The 18,620-nt window shown below is 43.0% G+C and overlaps 1 protein-coding gene across 16 annotated transcripts in view; it reads right to left on the reverse strand.

The window, feature by feature from the left end:
• RASAL2 (RAS protein activator like 2) overlaps positions 1-18,620 on the reverse strand; it is a 273,501-nt gene that overhangs the window by 26,756 nt on the left and 228,125 nt on the right. For all 16 annotated transcript variants that reach the window (XM_005304207.5, XM_005304210.5, XM_065554538.1 and 13 more), the window contains 6 exons: positions 14,946-15,099; positions 11,489-11,587; positions 10,255-10,809; positions 7,595-7,739; positions 1,775-1,919; positions 602-838 (listed from right to left, as the gene is read on the reverse strand). In XM_005304207.5, coding sequence (XP_005304264.2) covers positions 602-838; positions 1,775-1,919; positions 7,595-7,739; positions 10,255-10,809; positions 11,489-11,587; positions 14,946-15,099 — 1,335 coding nt within the window. The remainder of the gene's footprint in view (positions 1-601; positions 839-1,774; positions 1,920-7,594; positions 7,740-10,254; positions 10,810-11,488; positions 11,588-14,945; positions 15,100-18,620) is intronic.

The raw sequence follows: 18,620 nt of genomic DNA on the forward strand, positions 1-18,620 counted from the left end.
TTCATCTTTCTTCCTGAAAGGAGAAGGGGGAGGGGGGCGCACGTGACTGAAGAATCCCACTGCTTTGCTTGACTCATCTAGGTACTAACAATCCACTGTTCATACCACTGGGTGACAGGCACCACCACTGCCCCCCCACATACACTACCCTTTTAGGAGACTCTGGGCATATGTCCTTTGCATCATTCCTTTGGCTGGGAGTTTGGATAAAAAGAGTTACCACCTTCAAGTAACTTGTATTGAATTCTACTTGTATTCTTTATATGAGATCAAATAAAAACCAAAGTGTATATGTACTTACACAGAAAACACCTGATTCTGTTCTCAATTATAACAGTTTACACCAGTGTCATTTTACTGACTTCAGTGATTACTCCTGAAAACAGAATCAGGCCAACAGTGTACACATGGTTTATGTAGCCACGCAGCGTGTGGGTGGAAAAGTATCCTCCCCATTCAAAGTTTCACACAGTATTCCTAGGATTTAGCTTTAGAGTTGCATTTGCACAGAGCTCTCCTTTCCTTTCCTCAATAATATGCAGTGAGACTGAGACCCCTGAACATTGTGTTGTTTCAGGGCTAATATGCTACTGCCACCTACTTAGCAAAATTGGCGAGGTTCTGAATGACTTTAGCAATGAGTGTCAGAGTGCGAGATGTCCGGTCGTCAGGATACTCCTGCATGAGACTGAAGAGACTAGGGGACATGATAGCCGGGCACAGGAAACGGAGGAAGAGTGAGGCGCTGATCAGGCGTTCACTGATGTCCTGCTTGCCCCGACTGAGGCACTTCTGCTTCCAGGATGCGAACACCTCCTTCAGCTCACGAGGAAACACACTGCAAACAATTAAATCAATCATAAAATGACAAAGGCGTGAAATGTAACAGGTTGAACTGACAGCCTGTCAGAGGAAATGCAAAACCATGAGAAACAGAAATGCTGGCTATTCTGTTATTTCAGCCCAGCAAATGTTATTAGGTTTCTAGTCTTAGCTCCTAGATCACCATTTTATTTGGTACACTTAAGTATTAAGCATTCCTCTAGAAGATATAAAACTAAATCCTTTTCGATCACTTTGATTTACAGGTTAAGAAATGTCCATCCCTAGTTTGAAGTGAATGACAAATTGGTTTGTAAAAATTCAGACACACACTGAACTGTTGCTCATTTCTATAATTGGACTTAAAATTTTGAATGCTGAGTTAACTTTTTTTTTTTATTATTACTTTTCATTTGATCTGGCCTGAAGCAGAAAAGACAGAATTTCAACATTTCAAGCTTGATCAGAAGTCGACACTAATAGAAATCTCCTGTGAAGCTTTTTCCCCACAATATAATTTCCAGACCACTATTGCAGATCTAAGAGGTCTGAAAAACATTTCACATAAGCATCCAAGCTATCAGCTGCTTATTCAAAGTTCAAATTGAACTTCTGAAGTTTAGTTTTCAAGTTACCCCATTGATTCAATCATCATTCACTGTATCTCCAGTGCCACAGTAAATATTTCAGGGGACATTCCCATATGGTACAGTACTTAGGACAGAGTATGGTGTCAGTACTCCTTGTTTGGACAGAACTTCTCTCTGCGATGTTGTGTAGAGAGTGGTAAGCCACAGGAACCCAAGCTCCTATAATATATGGAAGTATATTTGTCCTCGGTCTCACAACAATTGCTGCTTTCCCATATTTTGGAGAGAGAGGGATACTATTTTTACTTTTCCTAACCAAATGGTCAAACCAAGTGGCCAATGAGTGAGAGACAGGTGCTCACCAGTAGGAGTTGATAATCTTGCAAAAGGCCAGCTCACAACACATTTTCAAGTTGCTCTGATGATCAGTTAATTCACTGGATGAACATTTGCTGGGATCGACTTCACAGTTCTCATCTGACTCATATAAAGCCTTGATGAATTCCCCTGTAAGGGAAGAGGATTACAAACAGTGGCAATTATAGAAAAGTCTTCTTGATGTATCTCTAAATCCTGTTTATGCCTCTCCTTGGCAACTGCATTTTCTGCACCCAGCATCTGCAGCGAGGTAGTCTCCAGACACCACACGTGGAGTACATGACTCCTCATAACTGTTTTCAAACACAGGATTTGCCATACCAGATCAGGCCATTGGTGCTCTAGCCAACGGCTGAGGCGTCAGAGGAAGGCAAATCCCACTCCTCTCCCTTCCCAAAATAATGAATCTAGCCAGCTGTGCAACTGCTGTATATTGGGAGGTGGGGAAGATGAGAGGGAGAATTCCTTTCTGACCCCTGCAAGATATCAGCTTACACCCTGAAGAATGATTATCCTTACCTTTTTTTGCATAAATAACAAATGTTATTAGTGATCATAAAATTATCCATTCCTTTAAAATGCAAAGCCAGGCTATTTGTCTTTGTGACCTTCTCTGGCAATGAATCTGACAATACTTTTTATTTTTATTAGTTCTAAATTTACTGTGTTTTAATTTCATTGAGCGTCACCTGGTTCTTGTGTTATGAGACATGGTAAAAAAGGAGCATCACCAGTTTTCACTCTGTTCTTTGCAACTGTGAATAATTCAATCCAGGTTAACTAATTCTGGTTTATGCAGTCTCTTGTCATCTTTACATCTTGCGGAATCTTTGACGCCTATTTCTAGAGCTTTTAAATTTCTACCCTCTCTTTCTTAAAGTGAGGCAATTGAAATTGGACACACAACTTCAGACTGGGCATGGTGGGACCTCCATTGGTTGATATTCTGTAATGTCAGTGTATTTTCTACTCTCTCTCATATGGACTCTAGCATACTCATTACTTTTTAAACTGCCACTGTGCACTGGTATCTTCCCTTATCTGCTTAATGATTCAATGACTCCTCAGTTGTGTCCTCAGAAGATGTTCCCAGTTTGGAGTTTATGCCGGAAGGACTGTCCGTACAAAAATTGTTGTTTAAGAAACAAACAAAAAAAACCCAAAACCAAACCACCCATGGCTTTGCAAGCAGGACAGGTAGTACATTTACCCAAATCTTTTCACCTCCACAAATTTTTGTTCATGTGCTTGAGTATATAACCTTACAGCCAACACCTGGTCATGCTGTAATTATTCTGAACAAGTATTCATAGTTCATGGGAAAATCCAGTTTAGAAACTTGCTGGTGCCTGAACCCTGGGAAGAAACGGAACCTACAACTTCCTGAAATGAGTTCTGTTCACAGTGTACTTTGCCACAAGGGTTGAAATTGGGCCATTAAAGGATTACAGGGCAACTTCAACAGCACAGAATAAGGGTACGTCTTCACTACCCGCCGTATCGGCGGGTAGCAATCCATTTATCCGGGATCGATCTATCGCGTCTCGTTAAGACGCGATACATCGATCCCCGAACGTGCTCACCGTCGACCGTTGCGTAGCTGAGGTTGCGTATCTTGTATCGATCCCCCCCCCCCAGTGTAGACCAGCCCTAAAGCTGTGAGGAGCATTATTTAGTACTTCAACTCTGGCCAAAGAGAAGAACTTCTAAGAGGAGAACTGAAGTATTAGAAAGCAGCTTTTCACAGCAGAAGGAAGGAGATTCAATCTAGTAAACAGCAATGCTATAGTATAATCAAAACAAGTATTTTTGGCTGATGAATAACAATTTGATAAAAAACTAATTGGTTATTTTTAAGATAATCTGGGCTCCACTACAGAAAAATTATGCGGAGGGAAGGCAGTTTAGTATTAAGTGCTCAGCACCGCTTCTAGGTAAGCAAACTCTGGTTGTAACAATAGTTTCCCAAAGCATTTTTTATGCACTTGTAACTTGTTCTCCGTAGTCCATAGCCAAATCCTAACCATGTATTAAAATGTGCTTGTAGGTATACTATACACTTAATACTGAATTCAGCGTGGTTAATTTGTTTTGCACAGTATGGAATCTAACTGAATGTACTGTGTAATGCACTTAAAACTAGATAAATATATCTTCAAGAGCCATCTTGGCCTAGGCTGGAAACAAGCTGGATGACGTAACAGGTCTTTTTCCATCGCTAACTTCTATGATTCACAATCTTATCGCTTAGTACTGGTGTCCAAAACAATGTATAAATAGTATAAATAAAAGTATCCATGTAGCTACTGCACATTAAAGGACTCTCAGTCAAATGTAACATATTGAACCAAAAGGTGATAATTAAATCTGCCGGAAGACAAGGCATCAAGTAAAATGCTGCTTGCCTCCATGTACTGGGCTAGATTCTGCCACTCTTACTCATGTTGAGTAGTGCCTTAAGGGTCTACCCAGTGAGAGTAAAGCTGGCAGAATTTGAAAAGATATACACAATACGCTCAAAATACACATAACCACATCTCCGATTCTGACTTGAGACACTGACTAATCTGGCCAACCACTTAACACATGGATGACTGGCCAGTTTCCAGGCCACTAGGGAGGAGGGCTGGGTCTCTTGGAAGGAGTCAGTTCTGACATGATTTAACCTGGCCTGCCTCAATTTCCAATCTCCCCTAGGCCAAGAAACAGGAGGGGAAAGGTGGCTCATCTTGGGACCTTGGGCAGGAGAAGAACCAGCATACAGCTGGCAGTGCCTCTGTCACGGAGTGTGGGGGAACCAAGGCCCTGCACCCCCAGCTTCCTGCGATTCACCATGACTCTCAGCCAGCCAGTAAAGCAGAAGGTTTATTTAGACGACAGGAACAGAGTCCAAGACAGGTCTTGCAGGCACAGACAACAGGATCCCCCCAGTTAGGTGCATCTTGGGGTCCCAGGGCACCACAGCCCCTTGGGGGTCAGAGCCCCGTCTGCCTCCCAGCCATTCCATCAACCAGCACTGAAACTCCTCCCCAGCCTTTGTTGTTTCCCGGGCAAAGGGGTCACCTGGCCTCTAACCCCTTCCTGGGTTCTCATGTTACACGCTCAGGTATCTTCCCTCGGCCAGTCTCCCATCCCCCCATGCAGACCATCCTAGCCACACTCCCCTGCCTTCCCAGCCAACACTCCCCACTCAGCATTCAAAGGCCACATTAAGAACAGTCCCAGTTCGTCACAGCCTCCTTGTAGAGAAGCTGTCCATTTACTGGGAGCTGTGCGCACTCTGAGTCGCAATGGGTATGTCTACACAGCAGAGGAAAACCCCGCGGCTGGCCCGTGCCAGCTGACTCGGGCTTGCAGGGTTCAGCCTAAGGGACTGTTTCATTGTTATATAGATTTCTGGGCTCAGGCTGGAGCCCAATTTGGGACCCTCCCACCTCACACATCTACATGACAGTGAAATAGCCCTGCAATCCGAGTCGGCTGGCATGGACCAGCTGCAGGTGTCTAGTCACTGTGTAGACATACCCAATGTTGGGATAGCACTTGTGGCTGGGATTACTTGTTTGGCAGTGGCACGTGTCAAGAGCAAAGCTGGGGGGGGGCAGGGAGAAATGGACACAGAGCCAGCAGTGTCTCTGTGCAGGTAAGACAGGTAGACAAGCAGGCTTGCTGGAAGGGGTAAGGCTAGGAAGGCGGGAAGTTGGGGGGGAGGGGGGAGGGTGAGTGCTGTTATGGGGATGCAGGTGGTCTGGCCTAGTAGAGCAGGAGTCAGGTCTAGTGGGCAGAGCAGGTGTCCAGGTTGGGGAATGGCACCAAGGGTCAGCACCAGAGTCAATTTCTAATTGCCAGAGTCAGAAGCAAGAATCGAAGCTGAGGGTCAGGGCTGAGGTCAGATAGCAAAAATCAGAGCCAAGGGTCAAGCCAAAGTCAGGGTCAGAAGTCGGAGGCCGGGGTCGGAGCCAGGACTGATCACAGATGGTTGGAAGTGAGGTGTAAGGGCAGGAACTAGAGGAGAGGCAAGGATCAAGCACGGGGATGGAGCACAGTGGGAACAGGAGTGAAGACATGGGTGAGACAGGAGTGGAGCAGGAATTAGGAACAGGGTTGGGTGCAAGCACAAGCAGGATCCAAAGTAACCACAAGAAGAAATCACCTTGTTGCTTGGGCAAACTTTCTGTGCCACCTTCTGGCTTAAATAGCATGGTTGGAACAACTGGTAGAGCTGGACAATCCTCCAGTCAGGGCTTCCGTGGACGGTGCCTTGACTGAGGCTATAGTCCTACTAGCTTCTTGACCCACCAGGTTTCACCAGACCTTGGGTGGAGGACAGGATGCAGTTGTTGTCTGTGGTCTCCTAGGTCTGGGTTTGAGACCTGGGACATCACAAGAGCAAGAGCTAAGCATGTAGGCTGAGATGAGCACCTGGAGAACAACTGATTCTGTTCTTTTCCTTAAGTAAAGAGCACTTCAGACAAGCATCTCAAAGGGTCACTGGAACAGCTTGAAGCAGGTTCTCCTGGTTTGTGATGCTCACTAGCCTCACAGCCTCATTCTCTCCAGCTGGCCACATGTAACCCTGAATATTTCTGTTTGCATCTGGTGCAGGATTAGAAGGTTAGGGTGGGATTAAGAGAAACGTGACTCTCAGGGTATTGAATTAATTGCTTAAAAGCAGAGGTCATGACCAATGCTTGTGACTCAGAGGGCCACCCTGGAAATTTGCCAGTAGCTCAATGCTACTGTATAGTGTGTATACAAATTGTCAAATCTTTATTATAATACATACATGCACCCAACCCCAATACTGGCTTGGACTTGTATCTTCCTTGACAAATGAACAGGAACAGCTTGGTTGGAGGTGCCCCAGCAATAAAATACAGTGGATGATCAGCTTTGCACTCAGCCTCACACCCCTAGGTGCATATCAGTTTTCAGGTGGGACTTTGGGCTGCCCTGCTGTATGGAACATCTTCAACATTACGATTCCTTTCCCCCACCAAAGGGGCTATGTAAGTTTACGCAGAACACTTCTGACCCTTTCTTGAAATTTCCACTTAGCTTCTTTCAGCTGGGATTATACGTGATACTGGATTCACCAGCAATATCCAGATGCAAATCTTGCACGATGCAAAAGCACTGAACTTCATCTATATTGTCAGTATCTTTCCTAGTTGTTAGATTATCAAAATCACCTTTATCCCTATTCATGTACTTCATACTGAATGATTCATAAATCATAAGGAAGACATATGACATTTAAATCAATAAGGAGAAACAAGGGAAAAGATGGTACCTAGAAAAATGTAGAGCATTGGGATGAGATAACCATTAAACGGGACCCCTTAAATCCACACAGAAGTGAGTGTGATCTTTTTTCAGCTGCTGCAAATCTTAGGAGCCAAATCTTGTCTCTGCACTCCATAAACAAGAAGGGCCCAGATGCAGCAGAACCAGTGAGGTTCTACTGCACATGGTGAGAGAGCAGCATTTCAGGAGTACACGCAAGGGACATGCCACAAGTCCCCTAGGTGAAAGATCCCTGTGCCGTTGTATGCACTGGCTGAGGCCAGTGGATCTGGTGCTATGTGGCAAGGGGCCATGAATCTCAGTACACGGCGGTCCTAGAGCCATAGAACCAACTCCAGCCTTGAGGCTGGAGTAGCAGTCAATGCATTTCCCATGAGGATACTCAAAGCACAGCCATGTTACTTGGTGGATTGCTCTGACAGTATTTGGCTCTAGGTTCTGTGAAAGAGAGAGAGAGAGAGACAGAGAGAGAGAGAGAGAGACTGGTACTTTCTTACCTAGTGCATCATGAAGATACTTCTGTCCTACCAGCTTTAGGTACTCCTCAATGGCTTTGGTGGCAAGTGTATTCTCCCTGAAGATCAAAACATCATGCTCCCCACAGCGATCTACCTCAGACATCACCAGATCGGTCAAGAAGTCCTGAGGGAAAAAGTCCAGCAGGAATAAGGTTTATTAACCAAACAGAATCATGCTATGCTCTTTCAATGACTTTAGAACCCAGATGGGAAGAGTAAAAGGAGCCCTGCACTCTTCAAAACAGGATGAGAGGATTATTGAACTGAAGTGCCTGGCCTCGGGGAAGGCATGCAGATATTACAGCACTGGGGGCTATACAGATTAGCTAGAGTTCCCCTCACATTTGTGTACCTGACTGCATAGGCCAATACAGATCCCCAGCTCTGTCATTTTTGGACTCATTTCTAAAATTGGAATAGCAGCTGGGACTGGTGGGTAAAATTAGAAAGGTGGAAGCAAGCCGCTAAATAAAAAATCTCTTCAACCACGCTTTTTTGACATTTTATGACATATTCACTCCTCCATGGCTGACATGTTATAGTCATGCTTTACTGATGTATGTTAGAGATAACTAGCTCTGTTTCCCTGCTATCCAAACTCAAAATATCAGGAGGAAAGCAAATCCAACTTTTTATTGAATAAAGGAATTTTATTAAGAAGGATTTAGACCAATGAAATTAATGAGCATAAAATGGGCTGGGGATTTGGGAGACGAAGTTAGCACTCCTACTATGCCTTGATTTAGCATTGTGTTGAACTGCATTCAGGCTATCAGGCACGCCAGACAGAACAAAGGGCAAGAATCAAAGCAGACTGCAAGCTCCTAATACAGGACCCAGTCCTGCGTGGTAATCAAATTCCTCAGCTGCTTACTCCAGCGGGAACTGAGGGCACTCAGCATCCCACAGAAAGCAATCAGCTCCTTCCAGAATCCAGCCTCAGACACTATAAGGCTCCTGGGGGCAGAGACCAAATTTTTGTTTGTTTTCTACATCTTTTAACATCCCATCAAGCCTCCGTGAATAATAAAACAGAAGCTTGCTAATCTGCAGGAAAAAAAAGTGGCAGCCTCTCACACAGTTAGAGGTCATGAGGTCTCACATCCCTAAAATGCTACTTCACAAAATTTACTGAAGCACATTACTAGTATACTAGGAAGTCTCTAATAACTACAACCAAACTACATTACCCTTGCTTTATTGTTATTTACTTACCTTTTTATTTTCTCTAAAAATTGGCAATAGTTTTCTCAATCAGTGTAAATTAGTGAGATTCAAGCGTAACAACAATATAATAAAATCCTGGATTGATCACTTGAGAGCTCCAGGTTGTAATATCCTACATTGTAAGATTTCACCAGTACATTAGAATCCAAAATACAAGCACTACAAAGGTAGAGCTTTAACATGCTAATTTACTTAACTGTTGCAAGGAACATTGAAGGAATCTGGAGATGGCTTGCCAGAATTATTACAGTTCAATGCTATAGGAGCTACTCTAGCTGTAAACTGCTCTAGATCAGACAAGCAAATGATATTGTATGAATTCTCATCACGCTTGGTCATAAAGGACATTCTATCGAGAGGGACATGTGCAGTGGAAGATGGTAAATATAGTACATAAAAGTTAAAGGATTATGTAAACATTCCCGTCCACACACAACACCCGGCTCATCCAAGTTTGGCTGTGCTTTAAAAACTCAGGGTAGCTGGTACAGCTGGGGGTCATAGAGGTAGAGCTTGGGTTCCACTTTCACTCAGGCTGGTAATCTACCCGCTTTGCAGTGACAAAGTGACCATTTGAGCACGGATAGTCTTCCAACGTCTTCCCACAATGCCCCCTGTGTACCCAGAAGAACAGACAAGTTGGGATAGAATCATAGAGTAGCTCAGCTTATTGCAAATGAAGAACCATGGGATACGTCCCAGAAGTCTGAGTGACACACACAAGTGAGTGCTGCATCAGTGTGAGGATGCAGCAATGCGGGTATGGCTTTTCAGAGTAGCAACTCACAATCCAGACAGGCTAATCCAAGTGCTAATCACCCATGTTAACTGTGGTGAACCCTTGCTGTTCACTGTTTATAAGACACATTTACAAAATTTTATTTGCAAGCCCCTTGATGCTACAGTGTTCATGGTGCATCACCTATCCAGCAATGCAGGAAACAGTTTTATGTACTCAAGATACAAATGTAACTTTCTGTGATGGTAGGATGCTATGAAGCCCTTCCACCTACATGGGCTAATGTTTAACCCTGCAATAATTATCTACTCTAAGTGTCTACATCTAGCACTTTGGAATATATTCGCACTTACAGATGCTACTCCTGCCTTTGGTAATGTGTTGCACACCTATATTGCTTTCCTTTTATAAAGGATTTGCCCAAACTTCTTTAAAACGCTCATTCTGCTTTGCTTTACTTTGCTTCCCTTCTACAGCCTCTCCCCTTTGGTAGTGTTCCCCTCCTCTAACTCCCATTTCCAGGGCTGTACACCCCTCATACTAGTCCCATCTTAATCTCTATTTAAATTTATGCAAACCCAGCCTTCCTAATCTGTGAATTATTTTTTTAAAAACCCATGAGAAATGCTTATGAGCCTCAGGAATCATTGTGACGTGTTCCTTCTGCTCTTACCTTGGCTCTGCCAGTGCTTTGAAGAATGTGCACCAAAGCACAGGCCATCTCCTCCTTGTTCCTCACGCTGATCACAGGCTCCAGCACTGAGCACAGCATGGTGTAGTTGTTAGTAACAAACTCTGCAAATTCTTTGTACTGTTCCATGGGGAGGATGGTGATGGTCTGGTATCGGGACTTGATCCGAATGGAAGGCCCCCCTGATTTCCCTTTATTGGGCGTAGGTGTGCTGACTGGGTACCACTTTTCTACAAACTGACGGCCAGTCACGCTGGCCATGGGGATGTTGACCAGTCCTACATAGTTATTCTTGTCTTTTTTCTTCTTCTTCTCCACATCCTTATAGATGTGAACTGTGATGCTATGGAGGGGCGGGAGGCCATAGAACTCAAAGTGTTCACCCCAGAAGATGTTGTCTGCTTTTGTTTTGCTGGTGGTGCGGGCAAACAGAGTGTCGTCAAGGCACAGCTCACAGAAGTATTTCTTCTTGGGGGCCAAGTCCTTGGCCTCAATGATCCAGAGACGGAGCACATTCTCGGCTCGACGGCAGTTGTCCTGTGCAGAACAAAGAGCTTAGCGTTGATTTAGAGAAAGTGATGAGGAAAAAGAGCATTTTCTTTTCAAACAGAAAACACTGATCACGCAATGAATGTATTTTATACATCGCTATTTGATCACCTTTGAATCAATTTGATCAAATTGGTTCAGAACACAAACTTGCTCTTCGCTTCTGCCATTCAGCAGCTGGCAGATTCATAAAATTTCTGGTAACAGTAAAAAAAATGTTTTTGTTTTAAAACACAGACAGACATCACTCTGTTACCAAGAGCTATCCCCTCTATTGGGCCATGATGCTCTGTATCCTTGCTCCTGGGTCACACTTTAGAAGAAACCCAATCTAAAGCCTAGCAACCAGACGCTTCACCTGACTGACAATGGTAGTTCCTTGATCAGTCTCAATGAATGGAAGTTCTTAGAGATGAGGATCAGGAGACAAGGTAACAGGAATATATTAGTTAAAGGTTTAGCCTATTGCACTTTATATAAAGTGGTGCCTGGTAGATTTTGGTACACCAAGAGTGGCCTCCTTCCTCAGTAGCTACTTTGGTGTGATCAACTTAATTAAATAGGTGAGCACCTCTGTGATGGTTTAATAGATCATCTGGACAAGAATCCAATCATGTCATGTACATTTTACTGGTGTTAATGTTCCTGCAGCTTCCTCTTCTATTACCTTGTTAGGCTGCACTGTCCTGCGTAGGTTTTCCATCCACTTGTCTCTTTCTGCTGCAGAGGAACAACTGAAACATTTACTGCCGCTGGAGTAGGTTACCTGAAACACAAAAAACAGGTCCAGTTCTGGCAAGACTGCAAAGCAGAAAAAGGAGCAAAAGTCATAGGTGACTTTCAAGCATTGAGAGCAAATATGAAAGAGGCAGCAAAATATGGGAGCAGGGAAGGAACAAGCCTGAAAAGGACACAGAGTGCAGAGAAAAAAACCTCAGCTCAGATGGGTATAAAACTGAAGGGAAACACACTGTTCTACCCAAATGTTCTGAGAGACTGTAAAATAAGGATGTAGTCAGCAATTTGAAATTTGTGCACATGCTAACTGAACTGCAGCCTCTAGATACTTGCAATATTCCCATAAGTCCCCAAGGCAGACAATGTGATCATTAACAGAGCAGGTGTAGGGAGAGAGCTAGTCACATGTTGATGAAAGGTCTGATGCACAAAAATCCCTGCTGGATGTCACTGGAAATACTGTCTTCAGGAAGCTAAAAAGTGCACACTCTGGGTACTATACACATCAATGGGCTGAAATAGCCAAAATGTTTTACTCTGCATTTGGAAGAGATATCACCACTTGGAGCAAAACAGACGCTAGCTCTGTTTGTGCACATAAGGAAACAGTCACATTTTGCTTCAATTTTTATTTGGCCTTGCCAGCTCTCCCTGTTCTTGGTCCCATTCAAATATATGAGCATGGTAAAACCACTTTAAGACTAAATTTTAGCACTAAATTTTGCATTTGTTTTGCCAGCTGTCTTCCGTCTACCCAGGAAGATTGAAGCAGAATAGGAAGTGCTTCCAGCCAATGGGCTATGTTGTGACTATTGAGCCTACAAAGTATACCTCTATTGTGAGCTCAGATGTAAAAAGTATGTGAAAGTTCATAAGATGTTACAATAACCATGAAAAATAGGTCAAGTTGTTTATAATGCGGAATGCTGTAACAAGTGCAAAAGAACCAGACAAAGAAGATTGATTAATCTAAACCAAAAAGGCCATGTTGATATAACCCAAAGATTGTTGAAATTATGCTGACTAAAAACGGAAGATGTGGAACCAGAATTAAGAGACCAAAATTGGTGTGATGGATACGAGGCCTAATTGGTGGACAAAATAACGAGGGAGATGAACTATGACATCCACTTTTACCCTTTCTTAAAGAGACTGAAAAAAGACATGATCAGCTCAGCTCAGTTCTCCCTCTCATCTGCCATCCCACTTGGTGTCCCAGCTTATCCCCAGAACTGCCAGCACTGCAACTCATCCCAGCTCACCTTGACTCATCTAAAGGACTTTCTTCCTGAGAGGAAGGCCTGCTGGCCTTAATCTTGTTCATGGTACTTTGTTTTCACCTGTGAGTGCTGAAAGTCATCACATGATTGTGACATCCAGTCCTCAAGCCCATTAGCAGGGATATATAATTGCCAGCATTGCAGGGGCACGTAAGATCCTGCATCATTTTCCCTTCCTTTGTTGCAATGATTCTCAAACTTTTTTTTACTGGTGACCCCTTTCACGTAGCAAGCCTCTGAGTGCGACCCCCACCCCCAATCAATTAAAAATGCTTTTAAATATATTTAACACCATTATAAATGCTGGAGGCAAAGTGGGGTTTGGGGTGGGAGGCTGACAGCTCCACCCCATGTAAGAACCATCCAACCCCCTGAGGAGTCCCCACCCCCAGTTTGAGAACCCCTGCTTTGTGGTGTTATTTTATGCCCTCCCTTCTTTCCTTCTATCTCTCACTCTCTTGGCTTTTCATCGAATCCTGAAGTCAACTATGTTGTATTCATCCAAGCCTGCCTTGTCTATGAAGAAAATATCCAGTAAGATGAAATCCCTGACCAGATCGTAAATCAGGATCCAAGTAGCAGGTGTCATGGTCGACTTGCCAGCCAAAAGCATCCTCTTGTAACTAATCAGCGGTCCTGTGTTCCAAAAACATCAGCAAAAGCTTATTTCACCCATCTTTTCTCACCTGTCTCTCCTCTGCCTTGTGTCTGTCTGTTAAGCCGAGGATAAGTAAATGCCCTCTACACATCAACGCTGGAATAAAATTAACTCTTTCCTTTTCATCAAAGAAAAGTTGTTCTGAAAATAAGAGACTGATCTTTTGCCTCCAAAAGGAGAAAAGCTTTAAAGGTTTTGACTAAGTTTGTTTTTGCATAATCACTCAACCTGAGTTTCAGTATAAATGCCTGTTTTGATTTCTTGTTCCTTCTTCTGTTTAATCAATAAACTTTTCATTTGAATAAATGCTTTTGGGTGTTTGTCAAGTTACTGAGTAAAACCAAGGCCTCTGTTTAAAATAACCCCAAACCTACCTATCTCTATTTAATGTTGGACAGTGAAAGATTATAGACACCTTTAACTCTTTGGGCCTTTGAGATCAATATCCACACAACAGATACTACTCTGAAATGAGTTGGAACAGCTTCTGAACGTGTTCCCTTAAGGAAAAGGGATAAGACTGATATATTTGGCGTTCTGATAGAGCAGTTTTCAAGGTAGCAAACAGATCTTTGCGTCAGGGATTTAGACACCTGGGGCCATATTCATCCCAGGCATAACTCCACTGAAGACCGAGTGGGCCCATGACGTTGTGTTGAGTGTGATGGCCTTGAAGTAGGACTTGATAATATGCTGTTCATCCTGTCAGCTTTAGACATGTGTTTTAGGTAGGGTTTATCCAATTTAAAAGCAAACTTATGTAATATACCTTTAGTAGCCTTCCACTAACTTTGCAGACCTTTCTAACTTAGAGGCCACTTTCTTCCCATGGTATGTTGGTAACCAAGATCAGCTGGGGTGCTGTTGCTAACAGCCCCATAATATGAATGCAGGGGAGCGAGGGAGAAGGCCAGTGGGCAGCAGAAGCCCTGAGCCACAGATTTAATCCCTTGATTGCCTGACAAAGTTCAAGTTTGTTGACCTTCCGGACACCTGCAAGGCCTCTGTTTACTCAAGCTTTTCCTCAATAACCTGCCAGAACAGGGCTTTTGGAGCAGAGCTCTTATATCAGCTGACTTCTCAATTTGGTCATATTTAACTTTTTTTTAAAATGTATTGTAAGAGAATTCAGATTATGAGGAGTGAAACAAGCAAGCTTAAGACATATATCTGCATACACATTACAAATGCTTAGATATGTATCAGATACACAAACATTCAATTAGAAGAGTATAGTCACTGAAAAGATTTATTCCCATTGACTGATGGACGTCATTAACCCCAAAGACTTTAGAATCTTACGATGATGGTCTACATCATAACCTCAAATGTCTGAGAAAACAGATTTATTCACCCACTTAGGAAATCACAAAACAGTGCACACTGGGAATGCATACTGACTGACTACACCATGCAATCTGTACTTTTATGGGGTGGAGTTTCTTTACCTCAAAGCAGAAGTCTTGTCCAAGGATACTGCTGTGAAGCGGTTTGACAAAAACTTTCTCTTCAATCCCAAGATCCAATGCCTCCACTGCGCTGCCCGGGCTAAGCAAAGACTCATGTGAACGAGATTCTTTCAGCTTTGGCAGTCCACGAGACCTGAAAAAGAGGACAAGAGGGGAAAAATAAGAGGGGGTCAGGGAGACCTCTCCTGAACAAGCTTTGGCAAGATCCAGAAACAAAGGAAGATTGAGACTGATGGGTTAACCAGTCTGTACAATTTTACAAGTACTTTATAACTCTAAAACAAATAAATTCCGCCAGTCTCCTTTTGGTTCTTTCTGACTTCTCAAAGACACACACCTCCAGCTAACTTGTCACCTTTAGAGTGTTGGGACGAGTTTTGCATGTCAAATGGTTTACAATATTTTCAGAATTAAATTTCCATTTGATACTTGTATGTTAGTGCTTGTTTATTCAAAAACTTAGTTTGTGACAAGCTGGGGTGTAAATCTACCCTGCCAGGCACTAAGTGTCCATGTGGACCCTGATGCCGTGCACTAGAAGCTTGTCAGTGCGCTTGAATCTACTGTTTCAAAGTAGGGTAGATAAAGTGCACTACAGTAATTTTGGTGTGCAGCAGAGGGTCCACACATGCACTTGTGCTACAGGCTAGTGCAGAGTAGACTCTTATCCCAGCTTGCTGTGAGCTAAGTGTTTGTGTAGGCAAGGCCTGAATGAAATAAAGTAGACCTAGTGCAGTCTACTGTCAAAGTGGCGCTGTAAAGTACCAGTTTCTGACTCCAGAATAAATGTTATCACCTCAGGTTCTTTCCTCCTTGTGCATCACTACCTGGAATAAAAGGTTCTGCAGGTAAAATTGTGCTTTCAATGGCACTACTTTGGTGGGGCTACTCATCCCTAACTGATCATCCCTATAATTGGAATTTAGTAAACGAAATGATTGATAGTAAACAAGGAATAGAATCCAGGTCCCCCTCTTACTGCATTAGATTCTGCACAGTGAACAGGGATAAAAACAGTAAAAACATATTTGCTAATCTAGGCCTCGATTCAGCAAAGCACTTAAGCACATGCTTAACCCTATCACTATTAAGCAATGCACAGCAAATAAGACTAAGCATAAGGAGGAGCAGATGTGTGAGTAGTAGTGCACACATTTTTCAGAGTACAGCTGCACTTTAAAGCAATACTTTCTCACCAAGGTTTCCCATCATAGTTGGGCCACAATGTAGGCCTGGTCTACACTAGAAAATTAGGTCGGTTTAACTACATCGGTCAAGGGTGTGAAAAATCCACCCCTCTGAGCAGCATTGTTAAGTGACCTAAGTCCCCATACAGACTATGCTAGAATTCTTCCATCGACCTAGCTACTGCCTCCCAGGGAGGTGAATTACCTACGCTGATGGGAGATCCCCTCCTGTTGGCATAAGTAGTGTCTACACTGAAGCACTACACCGGCGCAGCTGTGCCATTGTAGCATTTTAAGTGTAGACAAGCCCTTAGTTTCAAAGCAAAAACATTTACGAATGGCTATTCAAGGATTGGGACGGTTTTATTTGCTATGCTGGCAGCTTTATTCTCTGAAAGATTGTACTTCCCCTTGAAACTCTTTTTTAAGAAAATCCAATACTTCGTAATATTAAAGAAATCTTAAACTCTCAATACGATAGCAGCAGCTTTATTGAGGGATATTTGAAAACAGGAAGCCTTCTCCAAATGCATTTTTGTTTGCATCTTCACCAGTTCTAAGGCAGCTTACCAAGACATGGATACCGTGAAGAATAAATATTAAGAAGCAAGCTGAGTTCACCTCATTTTAGTTTTGCACAAAATCAGCTACTTCTGGCATGCCGGTTGATTCACATGGGATCTTTAGACATTCTCAGAGAAAATGTAGGTTACATTAAATATATTAAAATGATCTAAACAGAGGGAACAGCTGCATTCTGATAAGATGGATGCTACAAAAAAGATTTCAAATACAAATTGACAACATTAGTATGAGCACTTTGTCTGCACTGTGATTTTTTTATAATAGGTTTCAGCAGTAGCTTGTACCAAGGAAAACCTAAAACCTCAGCCATGTATAATTGAACACTTGCTGCAATTAGGTAGGGCAAGTCTAAAATACACACACCACAATGCACCACTTTAATATTATTCTATGCAAAATCCTCTCTCTAATTTAAATTTCTCCTCTAAAGAAAGAACTGCTGAGGTCACTTGGCTACCCAAGTGGCAACTCTCCCAAATTCTCAGCAAATTCAGTTCCAAAAGAAGGTCCTTTAGTGAATGATGCCAGGGAACAACTGGCTGAGAGCACCAACAGCTAATTCCAGCCCCAACAGCTCACAGCAGAAGAATAGGGGGTGGTCAGAAGGGAGGAGAAGGCAGACGACCCCTTCCAAAACGAGGCAACTTTTCACAAATCCTGATTAAGCCATCACATTTGTAGCATCCTAGGGTTAAAATGGCCAACACATTCTAATTTACATCAATCAAGCGCACCTACATGAAGCAATTGTACAGCCATCTGGCAGTGCACCCCCAAATCATAGTGGTGCCACATCACAGCCTCTCCAAATCTTTTTCTGGGCTACATCTCAGAAAAGAAATCCAGATGTGCAGAGGAAGAAATGCACAAAATCCAGCAGTAGTTTTCATCTCAAGCCTTTAGTTAAAAGTTTCAGATGAATTTTAAGCCAGGCAGGAACACTGGGCAGGAAGAAATGCTACTCCATCCATATATGTTTAGTAATATCCCTTCTCCTCATCCTTCATGCTGCATCCTGCCCCTCAGGTGACACAAACAAGGTTCCTGGCGGTGCGTAGCCTGCTCAACACTGGGCCTGTTTCCATGGTGCTGCATCTATAAGGAGGTTAGAGCTGGAAGACAGCAGGGAGAAGCAGCAGCCAGCAGGGCTCAGGGAGCATGCTCTGCAACAAGGCAAAGGTGACCTTTCAAGCAAGGAGCGAATTGCTCTTCCTTGGATTTAACAAGTTAACTAGGTCCTAGATAGTAAAGAATGGCAAGGAGGGGAAAATATCTTTAAAAAACTGCTTGTCAGTGGCCTACTAGGAATGGGGCGGGGGCTGAAGAAAAATACATCACAGAAGTTCTATTTATCTTCACATATGATCTTCCCCCGCTGGGAGACATTTACCATATCCCACCTCGCAAGCTAAATTTTTGACTAAAACATCTGCTGCAGAGAAAACAAAACATTCTCTTTAGCCTACTAATTTTGAACGTGGTTTTCTCTCAGATCAACTTGGACATAAAATGGTCTTGTTTGGTCAGCGGAGAGGGGCTGTGAATAAGTTTTTAGCAATTTCTGGAAGTGACTGTATTTTCTCCTGCACAGATTTCTTTTTGGTGATCGGTTCCTTTCAGCACTGCCAAGCAAACAACTATCAACTGATTAAAACTCAACCTCATTCTGACACCACAGTGATACTGGAGAGTTGCTTGTTGGGCTAAAAGTGAATGAATGCATCTGCAACTGCCACAATGTATTTTTCATTTATTGGTAAAACTGTTTAGTATCTATGATACTGTTGCTCGGGACATAATTCAGTCAGAGGCAATTAAAATATTTCTATTAAAATAGTTTCATCCAACATTCTGTTGTTGTAATTAAAAAAATAGACAATTT

This window comes from Chrysemys picta, chromosome 8 (genome assembly GCF_011386835.1).
Source record: "Chrysemys picta bellii isolate R12L10 chromosome 8, ASM1138683v2, whole genome shotgun sequence".
Classification (NCBI taxonomy): domain Eukaryota; kingdom Metazoa; phylum Chordata; order Testudines; family Emydidae; genus Chrysemys; species Chrysemys picta.